This window comes from Mauremys mutica, chromosome 6 (assembly GCF_020497125.1).
Source record: "Mauremys mutica isolate MM-2020 ecotype Southern chromosome 6, ASM2049712v1, whole genome shotgun sequence".
Taxonomy (NCBI): Eukaryota; Metazoa; Chordata; order Testudines; family Geoemydidae; genus Mauremys; species Mauremys mutica.
The window spans coordinates 85,208,559-85,231,711 of record NC_059077.1 but is presented as its reverse complement, the minus strand read 5'-3'; the positions used below and the strand labels follow the sequence as shown (position 1 = coordinate 85,231,711).

Sequence of the window (23,153 nt, the reverse complement as noted above, 5' to 3'; positions counted from 1 at the left end):
GCTGATCGGAGCTCCACGCTGGGCAAACAGGAAATATTCAAAAGTTCGCGGGGCTTTTCCTGTCTACCTGGCCACTGCATCCGAGTTCAGATTGCTGTCCAGAGCGGTCAGTGGTGCACTGTGGGATACCATCCGGAGGCCAATACTGTCGATCTGCGGCCACACTAACCCTAATCCGATATGGTAATTCCGATACAAGCGCTACTCCTCTCGTTAGGGAGGAGTACAGAAACCGGTTTAAAGAGCCCTTTATATCGATATAAAGGGCCTCTCAGTGTGGACGGGTGTGGCGTTAAATCGGTTTTATGCTCAGTGTAGACCAGGTCTTTGTCTAAACAGCTTTCTCAGTTAGAGTATCTCCAGCCCTTCCTGATAGGAGGATCCAGCGTTCACAGAATCAGAGAATGCTGTGCCCTTGGTTCGCAAAGTGATGGATAACTAAAATATCTTTTTACTCCCCTATATTTCCCATTATCTTTGTCTCAAGCCAGGAAGTCTTCCTGGGGGTGCAAACTCTGTCCCCTTAAGCTGCTGCTTGTTAGCTTGATTGCTTTATTTACCTTGAGGGTAAATGTACTTTCATTGTCTTCTGCCTGTAATCAAGTCTACCTGTAATACAGGGAAACCCACATTTCTTTATCTAGTGCTGACTCAGTTTATACACCGCCTCCAAAACACGTTAATAACATATTTCCAGCACACATACATACCTTTATACACAGCTCGTACATACATCATGCAATAATGTTCATGACCAGCATGTCACCAGTTTTTATACTATACTATAGAAGTGTGTCATGTAAAGTACAATAATATTGTATACAGTCAGTTGATTCAGTTGCTTATTCTTTGGAATTCGGACCCTGATTGTCACATTAAAAACAAAAAGCATTACATATTGATTTACATATAAGAATGGAAAATATTCGGTAGGCAGAGTGACTGGAAAACATCTATTCCATTTCTGTTTCTCTTTCCTTCAGAATTTCATGTGTCTGTTCCTCTTGAAATATTTTCATATGCAGTAATACCCAATTTAAAGACTTTTTTGGAAAGCTACATATACACCACCTCTATCTTATGACAAGCCCCTGAAAATTGTTATATATTCTCTCCCTGTCTCTCTCTAACAAAGAGTTTTTTATATGCTATAAGTCTTAACCTAGGCTTCTCTGGGTTTCTGGGAAAATATGAAAATAAGAGATTGAAAAAATCACTTTTTGAGCAAGCTCAATAAACATCTACTGAGATTCTGTAGCAGCCTAATTAAATCACAGAAAGTAGAACACAGGCCTTCTTCCCAGCTTGATATGCACAAGGAGCACTGCTCTAAGGTTGGTCCTGGGAAAGTTTGCATGAGGGATTATAAATATTTAATTGAAACACACAATATAATGCTTTTATAACTATTTAAACAAAGAAACCCTGACCTCACTAGGTGTAGGAGAAAATCACAGTCTAAGAAAAAGCTCAGCCCCACAATTTGGAGTTTCGGCAATTTCTGTTGCAATCTTGACTTCAAATGGAATTGCATCTGCTTATGCCAGCAGGCAGTTTTGCCTATAGATGCTCTTACAGTGTTTTCAGTCACTCTGCCTGTTGTCTTCTATTGTCTTCTTTCTTATATGTAACTCTATATTAGGAATGTATTTTGTTCTTAATGTATTCTATCAAATATACTGGCTGTGTAACAAAATCAAGTTCACTGGCTGTGAACTTCGCTGGAACATTAGCATTTGGAATTGAGTGCCTTGGAAACTAGGATTGATTTTGTTTTCATATTAAAACATTCAAGTACTTCAAGTAGGAGCAAGATGGAGAATTCTAGATAACTTCTGTTTAAAATGGAAAGGAAGTGGAGGATGAACATATCTCTTAAAGAGAATCTGGGAAATAGAACAAAACCAAAAATGCTTGTTATTTGGTAAAACCTTTTAGGTTGAGAGTCATAAATTTTCTGTCTGTACTTTAGCTATTTTTAAGATATTAGCTGGTCATTTAAAATGAAATATTGGGTAAATTTCTATAACAAAATAACAAATATTTTAAATAGTTTACATTGTTAAACATTGGAGTTTGTTCAAATCATTCCTGAAAACAAAAAGTACTAGGGGTGGGGGAGGATTCTATTTTGCCTCATACTGTAGAAAGAAGATGAAAGTTATTGGGTCAGGGCTTTCTTTTTTCAGTAACTAATCGTGCACATACACAAAATAAAGTACCTGAAAAGTTTATAGTCCCAGTGTAAAATGCCCTTAAATTGTTGCCTCTGCATGCAACCCAAAATTGCATCTTTGTGTTTTGATTTGTATTGCTACCATCTTGCACTGCAAGCGATCTAATTTTCCTTTCCATCTGCCCTTAGGTTTTTTGTGGCCTTGCTCCTTTTCCAAGAAAGTATTTCCTGCTGATATCTGCTTTTCTGCCTATTCCTCCTCCTCCCCCCCCCCCAAATGTATTAGATTGCATTTTTCAGATTAAATCTAATTGTATTTCCTGTATATATTTCTAAAATCTCAAGATAATTTCTCTGGCTTTACTGATGCTTGCCACTCCTTCTAATTTAGTATGGTGTTCAGATTTAATTAAATCTCTATTTACTTGCTCTTTTAGATTATTAATGAAGAGATTGACTAAGTCCAGTCCTAACCATGTCTGTGGCACCTTCCCTACCACCTGCCCCACATCCCCATTCAGAATGATACATTAACATTTATTGCTTTTTTTTGTGAATACCCTTCACACAGCTTTCAATACTTATGAAATATCAAAGTCAATTTCTATTTCTCTCTCTCTAGATTTCGTGATGCCACTCTTCACTATAGCATTGGAGTATTAATTTAAAAAAATGGTCAAGAAATAATTGCTATCACGAAACAACATATCCTAAAAAAATACAGTATCATGTGTAACCCTAATAGGTTTTTTTTTGTACTCCTCTGCCTGGCCTCTCTCTCTCACTTATTTCTATCATGCCATGGAGGTAGGCTTTGTTAGCCATGTATGTATACGTGCAACCCTAATTTTTTTTCTCCCTGTATTCAGATGCTTGCAGCTCCTTTCCTACTCTTGCGTTTCCTAGTGAATAGGCACTGTTGCTGTAGTTCAGAGAGTAGCCAAGTCAATGTTTTGCAACCATTCTGATCACTCTGCTTGGAGTGGCTGCAGATTGTTAAAATATACTCCTAACCATGTATACAGAATTTCCATTATATGCTCCATCTATTTCAGCACTTGAAGTGTGAACCCAGTTCTTGCACTGATGACTGTTTTTGTTTTGGCTGAAACATCAGTGATTACAAATTTTAAAAAATTGGTCCTTACTACCCAAGATACAATCCAATATCTTTCAGATCCTGGTGCCCAAAAACATTCCTTTTCAGTTTCTTTACCCTCTCCTTTCAAAATTCTCTGATACACTGAGAACTTGAAATTGAAAAAGGCCTATTGACATTTTCTTGATGGCTGTGCCATTGAATCAAACAGTAGAGAGAGAGCATGCAAGCTCAAAAATGTTAAGGACTGTTACCAGCACTTCTTGCAATTGCCTCATAGAGACTGAACAAATAGAATATGAGATTATCATTCTTGTGTTGTGTTAATTCTGTGTCCAGTCGTATATTTTAGTTGGTTACAGAGTTTAAAACAGGCTGGGTTTTCATTTACTACTGTCTGTTTTTCCCCTGAAATGTCCTCTGGAAAAGGATTTATTTGCATATGCAAGCATAGATAAAGTGGTCTTCTGACAACACAGCAAGTCCTGATACCTTTCTACTTGTTTCCCCTTCTATCAGGGTTTGCGTAGGTTTTGTTTTTTTCCTTCACAGGCAAATGCTAGCAGTATTAAAGCTGCTTCTCAGTTAAAAGGGATTAACTTTTAAATAAATTAATAAATTTAAACAATTCTGGGACAGAGGTGTGATTTTTTTTTTTTTTTTTTAGTCTTTTGAATATGGTACTGAGTATCTGATACTCCATTGCCACCAGTTTATGCTCAGATAGAATGGCAAGATAGTACCCTATTCATTATAGTTTACCAGCCCTAACCATATTGATAGCGGCTCATCCTGTTTCCAACTAAATGGGGTGAGGGTGGGAATTCGTATAAATAATAGCACAACTACATTAATGCAAGTGACATATGTCACACTTCAGGGCAACTCCACCTGTATTTCCCCTTAGCAGTCCAGCAAGAGCACCCACTCTTGGCTCCCAGCTCCTCAGCCATCACTTTTTGGCTTGAGACTCGCGTCTTTCTCCCTCCCAAATGGGGTTTTTTCCAGGCTGCACAATTCCCTTCCTGCACTGTGAGTTCCCAAGCAAGTCAGACTGCTTAAACTTCGCTTTCTCCTCAGAGGCTAACAAACAGTGTAATTGCCCAGTTAGAAGTTACCACATAGCCCTTTCTAAGCAAGCACATTTATTAAGGTGAAAGCATTACAGAAAAAAAATTTAAAACAATAAAAGAACCTACACACATGCTAATGAGCTTACCAAAGATCATCCCCAACTCCAATTAGGCTTCTGGCAGGTGATCAGTCTTTCAAGCCCCATCAAGGGGCTTATCTGCGGTTACAAATTTATAACAGTTGTAAACTCGGAACAAGCACACCCGTGAATCTTTGAGTTCCTCCTTTATACAGTTTGGACCTTTGATCTAGGGACCCTAAGAACCAGTAATCAGGAAACAATCATCTTCTCCTCAGGGTATAGCTTCAAAGGGCTGGGTTTTTGCCTAACCAGAGGCAAGAGGTGCACAGATTTGCATTCACCTCCCCCTAGATATTTCCCAGAAATATTGTATTGTCCCAAAAGTTCATTCTTGTCTGCCACATTGTTCAATATAGTCCTTTGATTATCCAGGCCCACAATAATACACAACTTTTGCATTTAGTACGATGGAGTCCAAAGATACTTTATTTAATTCAATAAGATCTCCCAAAGATATTGCAGGAAATTGCTATGTCTGTCACAACATATGCACAAGAAAGGGTTTCTCTTGTCTTCCTCACATGGTATACTGTATATTTTGCAAGACCTGTGAATGCATGTGATAGCCCAACAGTGTGTGCAAAGCACAACCCTAAAAAGAACAGTGCACGAGCCTTACTGTAAAGCAGGAGAAGGACGTTATTGTTATATCCACGTTGGCACTATTGCTGGCACTGTAAATGAAGGATGGGGAGGGGAGGGATGAATGCATGCTGAGCCCACAATCCTTTACAGTTTCTGCAGAAACCTTGTCTGTCTTTTGGAAAGACTCATGTTTTCCCGAATTCTGACTGTATGCTGACCCCAAACCAGAACGTTATGGTTCTAAATGTCTGAAGAAACTCTGACATCTTTCATGCCAAGAAGCCAGAATGGATGATGATAGTGGTAATTGATGGAGCTAACTGACAGTGAGATTTTTATAAGAGCTAGAGGTGGCTTTGATTCCTTTACCTTTCATAGAAAGATAGTACTAACTACTTTATCCCAGGACTTTTTCATTCCATCCTCTTGCTCTTTCACCTCCCCGATATATCTCCTTTCCTACAGGAGACCAGGAAATTTTCAAGTTGATAGAGCAGACACAATTACAAATGTCAGCTATATTTGAAAAAATGTGTCTTGGAGCTTGTGCTCAAGAGAGTGACAGGATGTTTAAATTCAGAGGAAGAGACTTGGGTTTCTGTATGTTTTAGATCAGGGGTTCCCAAACTGTAGTACACATACCGTTGAGGGTATTAATGAGACATTTCTGAGGGGGTACACGGGAGAAATTATGTAATGGTGGATTTTATTTATTTTATTTATTGCATTTTCATAATAGGCTACTCAGACAAAGCTTTAAACGTCTGTGGGGAATTTGTTATATAAAATACAGTAGTTAATTTACTTCAAGATGCACCAATGAACACAGATACACAGAGACGCTGATGTACAGAGCCCTTGCTTCCAATCACTGTACAGTTTGGGTTCAGTTGGCTAGCAACTGTCCAGTCTAACTGAGCTCAGGACTTTGGGTGTTTTTGAAGGGGTTGTATATGTCACACTATAACTACACCTCTACCTCGATATAACGCTGTCCTCGGGAGCCAAAAAATCTTACCGTGTTGTATCCAATTTGATTTGATCCACCAGAGCACGCAGCCCCCCCTCCCCCCCCCCGGACTGCTGCTTTACCATGTTATATCCGAATTCGTGTTATATCGGGTGGCGTTATAATGGAGTAGAGGTGTATATCTGTATATAACAATCAAATATGGACAGATGGCTAAAGACTGGTAGTATTAAGAAGAATACACAAAGTATCAGTGATGAGAAGGGTAGGGGTTACGCAGGCAGCTGATTGATCTGGAAGTGGGTACACAGTAAGTAACGTTTTTGAGAACCTTTGTTTTAGACCAAACAGATTCATTCAGAGATGGAAGTATGAAATAAAGAGGTCTATTTTAGCAGCAAACATGTTTGTTCTGCTGGATGATTGGCAGATAACTGCTTTAATTTAATTACATTATGAAGCAATAAACCATTTTTTGCATAGATCTGCTATCTGATGTTTTTAAAACCCACATCCTCTCAGTATGGAAACTTTCTGTATGCTCCAAAACAGTATGGGAACAGTATGCTCCAAAAGTATTCATAAGTGTGTGGTGCTAATTGCACAGCACTTACATCCCTCAAGCCTGAGAAGTTATGTGCTTGCATTTCATAAGGGATCTCAGATTATACATAGCCAATTGAAAACCCAGGGAAACTTCTGTGACCTTACTATAGATTATAAAGGCATAATTAAATACAGATTCTGGCCCCAAGTAGTGGTGTTGAGACACTGAAGTTAAAATAATCTGTAGTTTGAGGGCTTCCTCTTACAAAATCAGTCTCTCAAGAAGTAAATCCAATATGAATTATTTGGTATTGTTTGAATTTTTTTTAAAGAAAAGGAATCGTTAGAAGATGAGCAGACAGACACTTACAGAAAACAAATAATGGAAAATCACCTCACCTCAGCCCTTTTCCTGAATTTAATTTTCCCTAGCAAAAGAAATGTAAGACAAAATAGTAAAAGTTCTTGACAGTAAAATAAGAACATAATGGCCATCCTAGGTCTGACCAATGGTTTGTCTAGCCCAGTATCCTTGTCAGTGCTAGATGCTTCAGAGGGAATGAACAGAACAGGCAATTATCAAGTGATCCATCTCTGTCATCCAGGCCCAGCTGCTGCCAGTCAAAGGCTAGGGACACCCAGAGCAGTTACATTCCTGGCCATCTTGGCTAACAGCCATTGATGGACCTATTCTCTATGAACTTATCTAATTCTTCTTTAAACCCAGTTCTACTCTTGGTCTTCATAACATCCATCAGGAACAAGTTCCACAGGTTGACCGTCTATTGTGTGAAGAAGTACTTCCTTATGTTTGTTTTAAACCTGTTGCCTATTAATTTCATTGGGTTATCCCTGGTTCTTGTGTTATGTGAAGGAGTAAATAACATTTCCTTATTCACTTTCTCCACACCATTCATGATTGTGTAGACCAGGGATTGGCATTCCTTGGTACGCGGCCCACCAGGGTAAGCCCCCTAGCAGGCTGGACCAGTTTGTTTACCTGCCGCATCCGCAGGTTCGGCTGATCGCGGCTCCCACTGGCCGCGGTTCACCACACCAGGCCCATGGGGACTGCGGGAAGCGGCGGCCAACACATCTCTTGGGCCGCGGCGCTTCCCGCAGCCCCTATTGGCTTGGCGTGGCGAACCGCAGCCAGTGGGAGCCGCGATCGGCCAAACCTGTGGATGCAGCAGGTAAACACACCAGCCCGGCCCGCCATGGGGCTTACCCTGGCGGGCCGCGGGCCAAAGGCTGCCGATCCCTGGTGTAGACCTCTGTCATATCCTCCCTTTAGTTGTCTCTTTTCCAAGTTGAAAAATCTGATCCATACCTCTAATAATTTTTGTTGCCCTTCTCTGTACCTTTTCTAATTGTAATATATCTTTTTTGATTTGGGATGAGCAGAACTGCATGCAGTATTCAAGGTGTAGGTGTACGTTATTAAACCTTATTGGATCCCATCTTTCAAGTAAAATAGTGAAGCCCTACAACTTGAGACATCTTAAAACTAGTCTGGACAAAGCATTTGAAAATATATTGTAGAGAATAATCCTGCCCTGGCTGCGGGGGATTGGATTAGAATAACTAATAAGTCTCTCCCATCTTTAATCACTGTGATTCTGATAGTCCTTTTAAAAAAGCAGCAAAGAGTCCTGTGGCACCTTATAGACTAGCAGACGTTTTGGAGCATGAGCTTTCGTGGGTGAATACTCACTTCGTCGGATGCATGTCACCCATGAAAGCTCATGCTCCAAAACGTCTGTTAGTCTATAAGATGCCACAGAACTCTTTGCTGCTTTTACAGATCCAGACTAACACGGCTATCCCTCTGATGCTTTTGAAAAAGGACCAACTTCAGCTGTGGTACCTTCTTGTAAGGAAATTGGATTTTGTGGTTATGGTTCTAAAATGTCTGACTGCTGTTGCAACTGTCCATATTTCTGCTAATTAATAGTTGTGTTGTGAGCATGCTAAAGAAGAATTGAAGCCAAAAAAAGAGCACTGGGATTTAGAGTGCTTTAGTGTCAATTGTCACTTGATCATATCATTTTTGCACACTGGATTATAAGAGGCAGCATATGACTTTTTAAGGGATGAAAATTCTGAAACAAAAAAATTGGTTTTCAGTTAATAGGATAACTGGTCAAAAACAGGCTGCTGTGTTTTGTGTGTGTTGGTTTTTTAAATCATTGTACTGTAGATAGAAGCATTGGAAGCATGATGCCAAGTGCCCTGAAAGGAGCGGATTTAGAGTAGTAATTAACTACTGGTTCAATAGGAATTACAAGATCACAAAACAAATTACTGTTATTAAGGAAAGTATTTGTTCTCACACCAACCAGTCTTCGTATTTCACTGTCTAACTTGATCTAGCCCTGTGTTGTTGTTGTTTTAAATAAATTTTTAAAAAGCTGCTATAAGCTAGTTATATTTTCAATAGAATATTGTATGTGCATGTTTCTGTGACTTACCTCTTATTTCAGTTTAGCTGTCTCTAAAATGACACTAATTCATGTGATCCTTGCTGTAAACAACAAAAACTACATAACATCTGAGTGGCTTGCTACTTTATAGAAGGTAGCAAACGTATGTTGCAGTAAGAACAAAGGTGAGCAATGAGAGAAAATCATTGGAAGGAACTGAGCCAGTCATCATATAGCTGACTTTAGTTTGCATGCAGCAGTCCTAATAGTTATTATTTAGTAAAATGGCATTAGTTTGTTTGTTTTTCCTACACTTTAAATAGGGAAGGGGGGCGGGGGGGAGACACAAAATGGCTTGGCTTTGAAATCACAGCCATGAAATAGCCGTTTGAATACATTGTAAAGATGATCTGCAGATACAGTACTTAACCCAACAGTTAGTTGTTTGTTATGTACTGAATACCACAAATAGGAAGACTAAGAAGGCTATTCAACATGTAAGTAGAATTTTTTTTTTACCGTCTTCATTTCAGACACTCCACCTCTAAGAACTACACCTCTACCTCGATATAACGCTGTCTTCAGGAGCCAAAAAATCTTACTGTGTTATAGGTGAAACCGCGTTATATCGAACTTGATTTGATCCGCTGGAGCACGCAGCCCTGCCCCCACCCCCCGGAGCACTGCTTTACCGCGTTATCTCCGAGTTCGTGTTATAACGGGGTAGAGGTGTATGTTAGAGAATTGTGCAATCATAGAACTCCACTAGAGCATGGTTGCAACCAATCCATATAAAGCGTCAAGTGAATGGCATTTGTTTTTAAATGATGTGGGGTAGTTTTGGAACACCTTTCAGTAGATTTAGGTAATATAACCTTTAGGGTATAGAGAAATAAAATCTTTGCAAAAACAGTGCCATATGTTTAAGAAAACTACTTTTCTTACCTGGACTCCCATCCTGTGTCCCCAGTAGGTCAGCTTCATGCTCTAACAGGTTGGCTGGGAAATCACTCTAGAGGGTAGCCAAAGTGTGGAGTAGGTGTGGGAAAAGGCATGTTTTTTAATACTACTTAGGCCATGTCTACACAACAAACTTTGGATGATGCAAATTACCTCAGCGTAAAGCTGCCGATTAGTATATTGCTCATGAGCGTGCATACTTGTCTCCTTGCATCAGTACTGCACATACTCACCAGGAGTGCTTGTGTGACTGCACAGTGCGGTGCACCATAGTTAGGTATCCCAGTGTGCAACTAACCACCGTCTGGCGCACTGTTTTGTGGCAATGCATGGTGGGGTAGAAATGAGTTGTGTTGGGGTGACTGGGAGCCAGGTTCCCATTATGCAACTTTCTCCATCCCATAGTGCCATCCTTATCCTATAATTTTCACACTTCTTTTTAAAATCCCACAAGCCCATACGGCACTTCACGCTGTCCATTTCTGACAGAAGCATGGAGTCCACACAGCAGCTCATGATCTATAGTCATGAGCATTGCAAACAAAGGACAAACAATCCTCTGGTATTTGTAGAGTGGCAGGAAGAACTGCAGCAGAAGGGGACATGAGAGTTTCATGCAAGTCAGATTGCTGTGGGAAAACCAATTAAAGGTTGTCAATGGTGTTCACGGAGCAAACGGCAGGCGGTGGCGCACCACTTCTGGGCCGTAGAAATGAGCACTGACTGGTGAGGTCACATCTTAATGCAGTTTGGGGAAAACAAGAAGTAGCTGCAGAACTTTCAGATGCACAAGGCCACGTTCCTGGATCTGTATGCCAAGTTTGCCCAGCCATCTAGTGCAGAATGAGAGCTGCGCAGTCAGTTGAAAAGTGAGTGGTGCTTGTTCTGTGGAATTTGCAACTCTGGATTGCTACTGGTCAGTGGGAAATCATTGTGAGCTGGAAAATCCACCCTAGAGGCCATTGTCATGCAAAATATGCGGAGCCATTAATGGTCTTCTGCTATGCAGGACTGTGACTTTCAGTAATGTGCAGGATATAGTGGATGGATTTGCAGCAATGGGGTTCCCAAACTGAGGTGGGGTGATAGCACGCATATTCCTATTTTGGCACCAGCCCACTTTCCCACAGAGCACTTCAACAGAAAAGGCTACTTTTCTGTGATTATGAAAGTGTTGCTGGATCTCTGGTGACACTTCATCCACATCTTTGAGAACACAGGACTGTTCAGGAAGCTACAAGAGGGGACATTCTTTCCTGAACAGTGGATTACCATTGGCAATGTTTTAAATGCCAATCATGATCTTGGGGAATCCAGCCTACTCCTGTCTCATGAAGCTGAACACCAGCCACCTCGACAGCATCAAGGAAAGATTGAAGTACTGGCTCAGGAGGTTCCCAATGACAGTTGAATGTGCTTCTGGTCATGTGCAGAGATGCTGGTAATGGCATTGTTTACTCAAAGACTGGATCTCAGTGAGAAAAATATCCCAGTGGCTATAGCAGCTTGTTGTGCCCTGCATAATATCTGTGGGGCAAAGAGAGAGAAGTTGCTGCCGCGGTGGAGAGCAGTGGAGGAGGAGCGGCTGCCTGCTGAGTTTGAACATCCAAACACAAGTGCTATTAGAAGAGCTCAGTGCAGAACTATGCTGCTGAGAGAGGTCTTAAAAGAGCAATTTAACAGTCAACCTCAGTAATGTATTGTGTTGGATTGTGCTGTACCTGGCCCTGAAGTTTTGGGGGCTGTAAGGGATTGTACGGTGCTTGGTATACTTTTATGAATATAACACAGTCTGTAAATGCACCTATTAATTTTGTGGTGCTTGCTGTGCATTTATAATTATTACACTGTCACTGATCCTATGAGTTCTGTTGCCCTGTACTGTAACAGGTGGTGGGTGCTTTCAGTAGTGCATATTCTGCAGCATATGTTGCAAGGTAGTAAAGATGAATTATTTAGCAAAAAAAAGTGCTGTAAAAATGACAATAAAAACTTCTGAAATCCTTTAACAAAATAGCACTTAAAGGGAAAGAACATTCATGTCCATTTCAGTTCATTTTGGCTACATATACAGGAGTCATGGCGCTCCTAGGTCAGTGTAAGTGAATCTGTGGTTCTCCTTATGTCACCCAGTGTGAAGTGTAAGGCTATGGATGTGGGTTCTGATGCCATGTGGAATATTGGGGGAATATGGAACTGCTGAAATGTAGTTCTCCATCGGCTGCAAATGGAGGCGAGCCCGTGATTGTTGAACTTATAGGTCAGTAAGAGTCTGCAGCATTCGTTTGTTGACAGAGAAGCCCCATTGTGTCCTGGTGCATCTCCCTCTCTGAATCCTGCACCTTTCTCCTGTTTGTTCTTTCCCTCTCCATATTGTCTGCAGTATTCAACCGCCCAGCCTTCTCTTCATGGTCTGATACTACAAGCCAATGCTGCATCTCACTGAAAATATTGCCTCATCTCCTCCTCTTTCTCCTTCTTATCTGAATCGGGTGTTCCATGGCTGGGGGGGGGGACCCTCAAAGGTGCAATGGCAGCCGCTATAGTAAAACTGCGTCATTGTCAATGTAGTGTGACAGGGTTGGGACAGATGGCTACAGGAGAGTGATAGAAGGCAGATACATTCCCCTCAGATTAAACAGATTCATTTTCCCTGGGTAAGGTAACAGGGGTAGTTCCAGAACAATCAGGAACTTGCTGGAACCAATTAAGGCAGGCAGGCTAATTTGGAGCCAATTAATCTGGAGCCAGTTAAGAAGCTGCTAGAATTCATTAAGGCAGGCAGGCTAATCAGGGCACCTGGTTTTTAAAAAGGACCTCACTTCAGTCAGTGAGGGGGCACGCAAGGAGCTGAGAGTGAGAGGGTGTGCTGCTGGAGGACTGAGGAGTACAAACGCTATCTGGCATCAGGAGGAAGGTCCTGTGGTGAGGATAAAGAAGGTGTTGGGAGGAGACCATGGGGAAGTAGCCCAGGGAGTTGCACCTGTCACACAGGTGTTACACGAAACACTGTAGACAGCTGTGATCCACAGGGCCCTGGGCTGGAACCCAGAGCAGAGGGCAGGCCCGGGTTCCCCTCATCATTCCCTCCTCCCAACTCCTTATTGGATACAGGAGAAATTGACCTGGACTGTAGGTCCCACCAGAGGGGAAGGTGCCTGGCCTGTCCCCCGACCCACTAGGTGGATCAGCAGAGACTGCGGGGATTGTTCTCCTCCCTTTCCCCGTGCTGGCCAGTGATGAGGTTAGCTGAGTGAATGGCAGGTTTGAGCCACTAGTAAAAGTGGCCAAGCTGAGGGCTGCCATGAATCTCTACGCCGAGCAAATCCGCCAATAAGCGCAGGACCCACCAAGGCAGAGGAGGAACTTTGTCACAGTAGTTACAATGGAAAGCAAAAGTTAATTTTCAGATCTCCCTTCCTGTACTCCCCTGAAATTTTAAACAAATAACGTGCTTATTGACACTTGTGCCGGTGCGCACAGCACCACTCTCCAGCCCCAGCCATGGCAAGTGTGGCACAGTAGGGACGAGTGGCGGGGAGAGTGCGGAGGGAATTGTTTGGTAGCATGAAATAATAAAATTTCAGCCCCCAATTCCATGGACATGAGTTTTGCACATCCAGTGGTAATTGTAGCTGATACCTTGCTCCTGAGGGTAACAAAGCTGCGGCTGGCATCCCAGGGCTGTATGTCGCTAGCCTGCTTACTGCAATGGTGCCTGCCAAAGTCGTTGCAGGCAGGCGTGGGCAAGTGTCCTGCTGCAGAGGAAGAAATAAGGCTGCCATCCCTAGAAACTTTTGGGAGAGGATCGTAGAGCATCTCCATGAAAGCTTCATTGAGGCCTCTTGAGAGGAGTCAGTGGACATCTCTGTGTATATAAACTGCTCTGCATGGCCTCTTCCAGCTAGTTCTACAGGGGAATGAAAAGCGAATAACACTACCTCTTCGTTGTACCCTTACCTCTTCTAGTATGAGTAAATTAATGAAAAGTCTGTACCTGTGTCATCCTATGTTGGGGTTGGACATTATCTGTACACTTAAACATGGTAATGGGAAATGCAATCACACATTTACACGAGGTTCTTTCCCCTGCATTGAGCTCGCCCGTGCTCGGTTGCTGGAACTGACTGGACTGTGGTGGAGTATCAAACAGGTCCTGGCTCATGGTATAGCTGGACCTCCTGCTCGCATGTCCCCTCTCCTCCTCCTCCCTCCTGGCCCTTGCTCTTCATGACAGAGGCATGTGACTTGGGCTCCTCAGCGGTATCCACAGTGGTGTGTGGTGTAGTGGCAGGATCTTCACCAAGTATGGCATGCAGCTCTTTGTAGATGGGGGACAGGTCTGCAGCTTGGAACCAGATCAACTATTGGCCTCCTGGTATGCCTGCCACAGTTCCTTTGTTTTCACATGGCACTGCTTCTGATCCCTGTCGTATCCCTTCTCCTGCTTTCCTCATGCAATCTGATTGTATATGTCCATGTTTCTACAGCTAGTCTGTAGCTGTGCTTGCACAGTACACTGTCTTCTCCCAACAGGCCCAGGAGATCCAATAACTTCTATTTACTCCAGGTGGAAGTATGTCTGGAGCATGTAGCTGGCATGGTTGGTTGGGCAGGTGCACGCAACAAGAGAGAGGTGCAAAGTGTACTTGCTAAGCTAGGCAATCAGGAAAAGGCTCTTCAAAAATATGCTGGATTTTTAAACGGAATGAGGAGAAAGGCTTCTGGTCTCCATGAACCCTGGGCAGTGGACTTCACAATTGTGAGCAGAGCTGTCAGGCATTATGGGACAGCTGCTAGGGGACTGTTAGGGTCATCATAGGTCACGTGGAGTCTACAGTCGCACTGCATCGCCCACAGTATATCAACTCTGGTTCAGCATTGTTTTGGAGGAGGTGTTACTGTGTCGCTGTAACAGGGTGCTTTTATTGGCGTGAGACAAATTTCAGTGCAGAGATATGCACAATTAAATTGACACAAGGCGCAACTTACATTGACCTAACTGTGTAGCGTAGACCAGGCCTTAAGTTGTAAAGTGCCTAGGGGTGGCAGGAATGCGACTGCATCCCCTGGCTTGAAATGGTTTCAGTCATGTACAGGGTTACAGTTTTGTTCAATGGCTTTCAGCATCCTCACTGTAAAAATTGTTCCCATGTTACTGTGGGTGCCTCCTTTCTTCAGCATAGAACTCTACAATTAATGCAAGGAATAAAGATCATAAATCAAAGAGCAAGGCTCTTCAGAAGATTAACTGCATATGTTGAACTGACAAAACAGTCATTAGTAAAGCTACTGGATTTTGTACTCAAATCCCTGATTTGATTGGATTTTGGAATACATTGTATATCCACATACTAAAATGATGTTGGTTTTTCAAGACTAGCCTCTATTAAATTCCCAGGTTCATATTGGATCTGTTTTTGCTATCTAAATCAAACAGTGGCTGAAGCAAGAGTGTGTGTGTGTGTGTGGTTAGCCCTTAGTAGATTTTTGGTGGAAAATTGTGACCTATGCGTTTAGTTCTTTATACTGTGTAATAGTTGCTTAATTGTTCTTTGCTGTAAGGGTGGCTTTCACATCCCCACAGAAGCGTGTACAGTTGGAGATAACAGGGTAGCTTTTTACATGTACACAGTGGATTGTGAGTTCTTGGGTGCTGTAAAGCACTAGAGGTGCTGTAAATAAGTCTTTCAGCTGTTTTACATTAAGAATGCATCTATAACTGCAAATTTGTGCAGAAAGTACAGTATGTGATGACTTAAAAGGTTGGTAATAGACAGAACAGAGACAATTATGTCCATGTGATATTTGCCTTTTTTGTTCATTTCACTTTAAATAAAGGAAAAGGTCTGCATAAGGTTAAATTTTAGTCCTCATTGTGCAGGGAAACATTTCTATAGTTCCAGTCTCTCCTCTTTATTGCTATGTCTTAGATCCGGGCTTCTCCTTTGGAAGGAGTCTGTGAAGAGGTCAGTGGTTTCCATTCCCCTCCTTCTCTCACTCTCAGCCTTGCTCTTCTAGTTCAGCCTCAAGTCTCTTGTTCTCCCTCCATAGGGTGTTTTTCTCACCAGCCTTTTTAAGTGCTGGGAAATTACATAGTGGTAAAATCTGTGGTAGAATGTTGTTAAATCCTCCATGTGTTTAACATTGCATCAGCTGCTTGTGGTTAAACCAACAGTTTTTGTCCATTCTGATGGAAATCTTGTTTTATGCTGTGTGATCACATGTTCTAATATGCTCTGTTTACCATTGCAGACAGTGCCATAGGGTGCTGCGTATGATTCAGAACCCAGCCTCAGTGCTGTTACAGACCTAACCATATAAAGGCAAATTGTTACCATTTAACAGGTAACTTGCTTTCAACAGTGTAGACTTCCACCCTGCCAGACTTCACAAGATACTGTCTCACCACTTTAGTTGGGAAAATACAGTAGGGTTTCAGACTTGAAGGAATCAAGCTGGAGAAGCAGGAGGGAACCCTAGAGGAAAAAGGTTGTAATCTTGCCTGTCAGAGAAACATAGAAGTCTGTGCATTCTCAGTCAAGTCATAGAATGCAAATCAGCTAAGAAAGTGTGAAGACATCTTGCCACTTGATGATTTCAGCTCATTCAGGAGTTCCCCTACTAAGCTGACATACCTGTTTTCTGACTGATGTTTCTGAGCTATGCTGATCATAGAACCATAAAATATCAGGGTTGGAAGGGACCTCAGGAGGTCATCTAGTCCAACCCCCTGCTCAAAGCAGGACCAATTACCAACTAAATCATCACAGCCAGGGCTTTGTCAAGTCTGACCTTAAAAACCTCTAAGGAAGGAGGACAGCTGGCTCTGTCATTTGGTGGTGACATTTTCCAAAGTAGCAGACTGCTTTCAAGTACAGCTGAACCTTGGTTTTCTGTTTTTCATGGTCTTGTGCAGATGTGTGGACAACCCCACAGCTTCTCCAGTCCCTTCCAACAGAAGGAGAAAAATGCCAGGAATTGAATTTGAGCTCTGGTGTATGTGAGTGCAGAGCACTGTCATGCCAATCCAGGGCCCTGCTCCAGTCACTTATCACTAGGGCTGTGAGTCTGTCACGGAAGTCATGGATTCCATGAGTTTCTGTGACTTCTGCAGCCACTGGCGCTGGCTCAGGAGCTGCCCAAGCTGGCCAGCAGCAGCAGTGTGGGTGTATGGCAGGGGGTAGGGGGCTGGGAGGGGGGTGCTTACCTACGGGTGGGGGGCTACCCAGCTCCCATGGCCCTGCAGCTCCTAGGTGGCGAAGGGGCTGGGGGGAAGCGCCGTGCCGCACACTGCTTGTGTCCGCAGGCCCTGCCCCCTCAGCTCCCATTGGCTGTGGTTCCCAGCCAATGGGAGTTGCGGCAGAGCTGGTGCTTGTGGTGGGAGCAGCCTGCCAAGCCCCACCAACCTTCCCCCCTAGCACCAACAGGGGTCCCAGGCCACACACCGTGGCCTGGCTCCCCCCCAGCACCAGCGGGGGCGCCCTCGGACTGCCTCCCCCCCCAGCACTCGCAGACCCCCACCTAAGTTTTAGTCATGGGTATTTTTAGTGAAAGTCAGGGACAGGTCACGGGCCGTGAATTTTTGTTTACTGCCTGTGACCTGTTCCTGACTTTTACTAAAAATACCTCTGACTAAAACGTAGCCTTAGTTATCACTTCATCAGTGCAAAGTGGATCCTAAAGCTAGACAATCTGACCCTAGAGAATTTCCCCCCATGTAAGGAGATGAGTTACAGTGGCTCTATGCTACCCCTCTCCCTGTGTAGTTGAAGTGACTTAGAAAAGAGGATGTAGCTAGGACACAGCCCCTTTGGATCTATGTCAGCTAGCACAGCTTAAAGCAGTCTTCAAACTGCTCTAGTTTTTACTGGTAATCGGCCTGCTAGTGCAGAGTGCCCCCTATGTTGGAAAGCAAAAAGGGAATCTTTGTCCTTGTGTTCTGTAGATGTCCTGAATGCTGAGGATCTGCTCCATTGCCTACTGAGAATACAGAACTATCAAGTGTTTCCCTTTTTAAAAATAAACTCTAAAGATTACATTGTCATCTGCATTTTAAAATGGCTATTTAAGGCCAGACACTTTTTTACATTTTTTTTAATACACCATGATACGATATTCTCAGCAGGGGATAAATATGTTGCATAACATTATTAAACTTGGTGGGACTTATAATCTGTGATTTATGCAGATTATAAAGTAGACAAATATATAAATCCTTTTCTAAACCTTTTTTATTTTTTTAAACTACCTGTCAATAAACACTTTTGGTATGGATCACATGTTAATTTTTTTCTGAAAGAACCTGCTCAGTTATAGCTGTGGAATCTTCAGCAACTCAGTTGTTAAAGTTTTTATCGGACATGATTCTTACTTTCACGCAGAAGCAGTATATACATTTGAAGTTTGTTTTTCAGGTATCTTTATGTCCAGAAGATGGGTTGCTTAGTTTAAATTTGAAAAGTACATATTTTTTAATTGAGGCAAAATGCCATAAGTGTTTTAAAAGCTTTATACAGCTATCTACGGTATGCCTTGATTTTAATTTAGTTTTACTAGAAAATATAGAAGAACAAACCTGCTTTGGCCAAAGGGAGGAACTATCTGTCTTCAAAGGATTTTCCTGGTTCCAATTTCTGTCATTGTAATTCTGTAAATGCTCAATATAGTAACATGAACAGTCGTCCTAGAGAATTCTCATCTAGATAGTATGCTGTTTTAAAAACATGTAATCAGAAAATCCCAAAATGTTACAAATGCTATTCATTTAGAGCAGCAAATAAATTCTCGAGGTATTTTGCTCTGAATCACTGTGTATGTTTTAAGGTCCAACAAAAGCCTTGTAACCCAACAACAAGACAGTGGGGTCAACAACTTTATTTGATTCACACACCCTATAAATCAGTGTTCTTTTTCATTTTTAAGGGTGTTATTGGTCTTGTCTTCCTGAATACCAAGTTTTTTTTCCCTCTTGAAAACTTTTCTAGTGGATGAGTTGATACAATATCAAGAAGTATGCTTACATTTCTCTGTGTTCAAAAAAGAAATAAAGCCAAACCATCCTTCATTTAAAACAAAATATGCAGGGCAGGGATAAGTGAGTATGGATGGTATTGGATTCCACTTCGAAGACATTTAAAGTTATTTGTTTGAGGGTAAATAATTAATAAACATAGTTATTTTAGAGAACGGAGAGGCCTGGAAAGCAGTAAAAAAAAAAAAAATTTCAATGACAACTGCATAATTCTGGGATAATCTGTCACAGCTCTAATTTTTTGCCACTGTGAACAATGAATCTATTGCCTGTAGAGAAACGTACACCAAACTGAAGTGAGGTGGGTGGGTGGGTAAGGTTCTGTACAGAAGGTCAGACTAGATCAGTGGTCTCCAACCTTTTTATGCATAAGATCACTTTTTTTGAATTTAAGTGCAACCCAGGATCTACCCCGCCCCTTCCCCGAGGCCCCACCCAGTCCTCCCCCCCCCCCCCCGTCACTCGCTCTCCCCCACCCTCACTCAGGCCTGGTCTACACTACGCATTTAAACCGAATTTAGCACCGTTAAACCAATTTAACCTTGCACCTGTCCACACAATGAGACCCTTTATATCGATATAAAGGGCTCTTTAAACCGATTTCTATACTCCTCCTCGACTAGAGGAGTAGCACTGAAATCGGTATTGCCATGTTGGATTAGGGTTAGTGTGGCCGCAAATCGATGGTATTGGCCTCCGGGCGGTATCCCACAGTGCTTCATTGTGACCACTCTGGAAAGCAATCTGAACTCGGATGCACTGGCCAGGTAGACAGGAAAAGCCCCGCGAACTTTTGAATTTCATTTCCTGTTTGCCCAGCGTGGAGCTCTGATCAGCACGGGTGACGATGCAGTCCCAAATCCAAAAAGAGCTCCAGCATGGACCGCACGGGAAATACTGGATCTGATCGCTGTATGGGGAGACAAATCTGTTGTATGAGAGCTCCATTACAGAAGACGAAATGACAAAGCATTTGAAAAAATCTCCAGGCTATGATAGACAGAGGCCACAGCAGGGACTCAGCACAGTGCTACGTGAGAAGCGTAACGGAAAGCCAAAGAATCAAATGGATGCTCATGGAGGGAGGGAGGGGGTACTGAGGACCCCAGCTATCCCACAGTCCCCGCAGTTTTCGAAAAACATTTGCATTCTTGGCTGAGCTCCAAATGCCTGAAGGGTCAAAAACATTTTCCCGGGTGTTTCAGGGTGTATGTCGTCAATTTACACCTTCCCTCCCCCTCCCCCCCCCGGAAAGACAAGGGGAAAAAATCGTTTCTCGCCTTTTTTCAATGTCACCCTATGTCTACTGCATGCTGCTGGTAGATAGGGTGCTGCAGCGCTGAACACCAGCATCCCCTTCCCAGTGGCAGATGGTACAATATGACTGCTATCCATCGTCATTATCAGCTCGTGAGTGCTCCTGGCTGGCCTCGGTGAGGTTGGCCAGGGGCGCCTGGGTAAAAATGGGAATGACTCCTGGTCATTCCCAGCAGACGGTACAGAAGGCTTGGTAACCGTGCTGCTCATAGCAACTGGGGGCTGAGTTCCATCAGCTCCTCCCTCCCCCCTTTCATGTCTAAAAAGATTCTGTACTGCCTGGACTATCATAGCAGCAGGAGGCTGTGCTCCTCTCCCCGCCCCACACCCTTTAATGTCCTGCCTGGACTATCATAGCAGCTGGAGGCTGCCTCCCCCTCATTTTATCTCACTAAAAGTCAGTGTTTTTTATTCCTGCATTCTTTATTACTTCATCACACAAATGGGGGGACACTGCCACCGTAGCCCAGGAGGATTGGGGGAGGAGGGAAGCAACCGGTGGGGTTGTTGCAGGGCACCCCCTAGAATGGCATGCAGCTCATCATTTCTGCGGGATCTCTGGGGCTCTGACACGGAGCGGCTGTTCTCTCTGGTTCTCGAGTACACTTGCCCCATATTCTTGGCAGGACTGACTCTATTTTTAGACAAAACATAAAGAAGAGAATGACCCAGGGAGTCATTCCCATTTTTGTCCATGCGCCCCCGGCCGACCTCAGCGAGGCCAGCCAGGAGCACCCATGACAGCAGCAGACGGTACAAAAGGATTGATAACCGTCATCGCCAATTTCCAAATGCAAACGGTGCAAAATGACTGATAACCATCATCTCATCACCAATTTACAATGGCAGACGGTGCAATAGGGATGGTAATCGTCTCTGCTACCTTGCAAAGGCAAATGAATGCTGCTGTGTAGCACTGCAGTACCGCCTCTGTCAGCAGCATTCAGTACACATACGGTGACAGTGACAAAAGGCAAAACAGGCTCCATGGTTGCCATGCTATGGCGTCTGCCAGGGCAATCCAGGTGAAAAAAGGCACAAAATGATTGTCTGCCGTTGCTTTCACGGAGGAAGGATTGAGTGACGACATTTACCCAGAATCACCCACAACACTGTTTTTGCCCCATTATGCATTGGGATCTCAACCCAGAATTCCAATGGGCGGGGGAGACTGCGGGAACTATGGGATAGCTACGGGATAGCTACCCACAGTGCAACGCTCCGGAAATCGACGATAGCCTCGGTACACGGACGCACACCGCCGAATTAATGTGCTTAGTGTGGCCACATGCACTCGACTTTATACAATCTGTTTTTAAAAACCGGTTTCTGTAAAATCGGAATAATCCCGTAGTGTAGACATACCCACTGTTTCACCTGACTTAGAGAAGGAGGTTGGGGTTCGGGAGGGGGTGCAGGCTCTGGGCTGGGGCCGAGGGGTTTGGAGTGGGAGGAGCAGCTCCGGGCTTAGCCTGAGGCAGGGGGTTGGGGTGCAGGAGAGGGTGAGAGGTGCGGACTCTGGGAGGGAGTTTGGGTGCAGGAGGGGACTCTGGGCTGGGGCAGAGTGTTGGGGTGCAGGAAGGGTTTGGGGGTGCAGGAGGAGGTATGGGGTGCTGGCTCTGGGACGGGGTTCAGGGCTGGGGGTTGGGATGTGGGAGGGGTTTGGGGGTGAATGAGGGGGTATGGGAGTGCTGGCTCTGGGAGGGGGCACAGGGCTTTGGGGTGCAGGAAGGGGCATGGGGTGCTGGCTCCGGGAAGGGGCTCAGGGCTAGGGAGCCTGCCTTAGCCCCACTGCGCCCCTGGACTTTTAGCAGCCAGAGTTTACAATCGACTGTCAGAGGCTCCAGAATCAACCAGTTGATTGTGATCTTACCATTTGGTGACCCGTGGACTAGATGATCATTATGTTCCCTTCTGACCTTAGTCTATGAGTCTGTATGTGAGATGTCAGAAATATTTTAACACCTCCTTCCTGTAGCTTTGTTTGTGTTGTGCTAGATTGTGAAAAAAGCAATGATGCATTTTTGCTGACTTTTATTAGTTCAAAGCAACAATAATTTCCTCCAGCAGTAGTAAATATAAACTGTCCCTAATTTTACAATTCCTAGAATCAGATTTTTCCCCCTTCTCTTCCTGCTTCTTTTAGTGGGCAGTTTGCTGTAGTGAAAAAATGTCGTGAGAAGAGCACTGGTCTACAGTATGCTGCAAAATTCATCAAGAAACGGAGAACAAAATCCAGCCGACGGGGAGTGAGTAGAGAAGACATTGAGCGAGAAGTTAACATACTGAAAGAGATTCAGCACCCTAATGTGATCACACTGCATGATGTTTATGAGAACAAAACAGATGTTATTCTTATTCTGGAACTGTAAGTAGCTCTTGAGGGGCTTGGGGCATGGTGGAGATTGTCTTTATATTTGGGAAGGAGGGGCTTTCCGTGAGAGTGGTAATGACTTAATGAACTTCCTGTATAAATGCAGGCGAGTCTTGGTGTTTTGAGAGCTCTTTATTTCAGGTTAGACTTGCAACTCATAGTAGTTCATTCCTGGTGAAATAGACCACCCAGAATCCCAGAGGTAGAGTCATAATTCAATAGATCCAGTGTAGGTCTTTCCACTTGCTACTTTAGTCACTGTGATTATGGTGGTATCCAAAGGTAACATTCAGCCCGCATATTTCCAGTTAAAACTGCTCTGAGTGTACAATGGGGAATTAGGTGGGGGACATAGATATATAGATTTTTAAGAACCAAATTAGATGGAGATTTGATTCATAATTATTATAGTGAGCCAGTCTTTGTTCTGCGTTATATTGGTGTAAATTCAGA

The 23,153-nt window shown here is 43.4% G+C and overlaps 1 protein-coding gene across 2 annotated transcripts in view; it reads left to right on the top strand.

Annotated features, from left to right (window-relative positions):
- The window catches only part of DAPK1 (death associated protein kinase 1), a 129,744-nt gene that overhangs the window by 38,447 nt on the left and 68,144 nt on the right, over positions 1–23,153 (top strand). For both annotated transcript variants that reach the window (XM_045021935.1, XM_045021934.1), the window contains exon 3: positions 22,473–22,694. In XM_045021935.1, the coding sequence (XP_044877870.1) occupies positions 22,473–22,694 (222 nt within the window). The remainder of the gene's footprint in view (positions 1–22,472; positions 22,695–23,153) is intronic.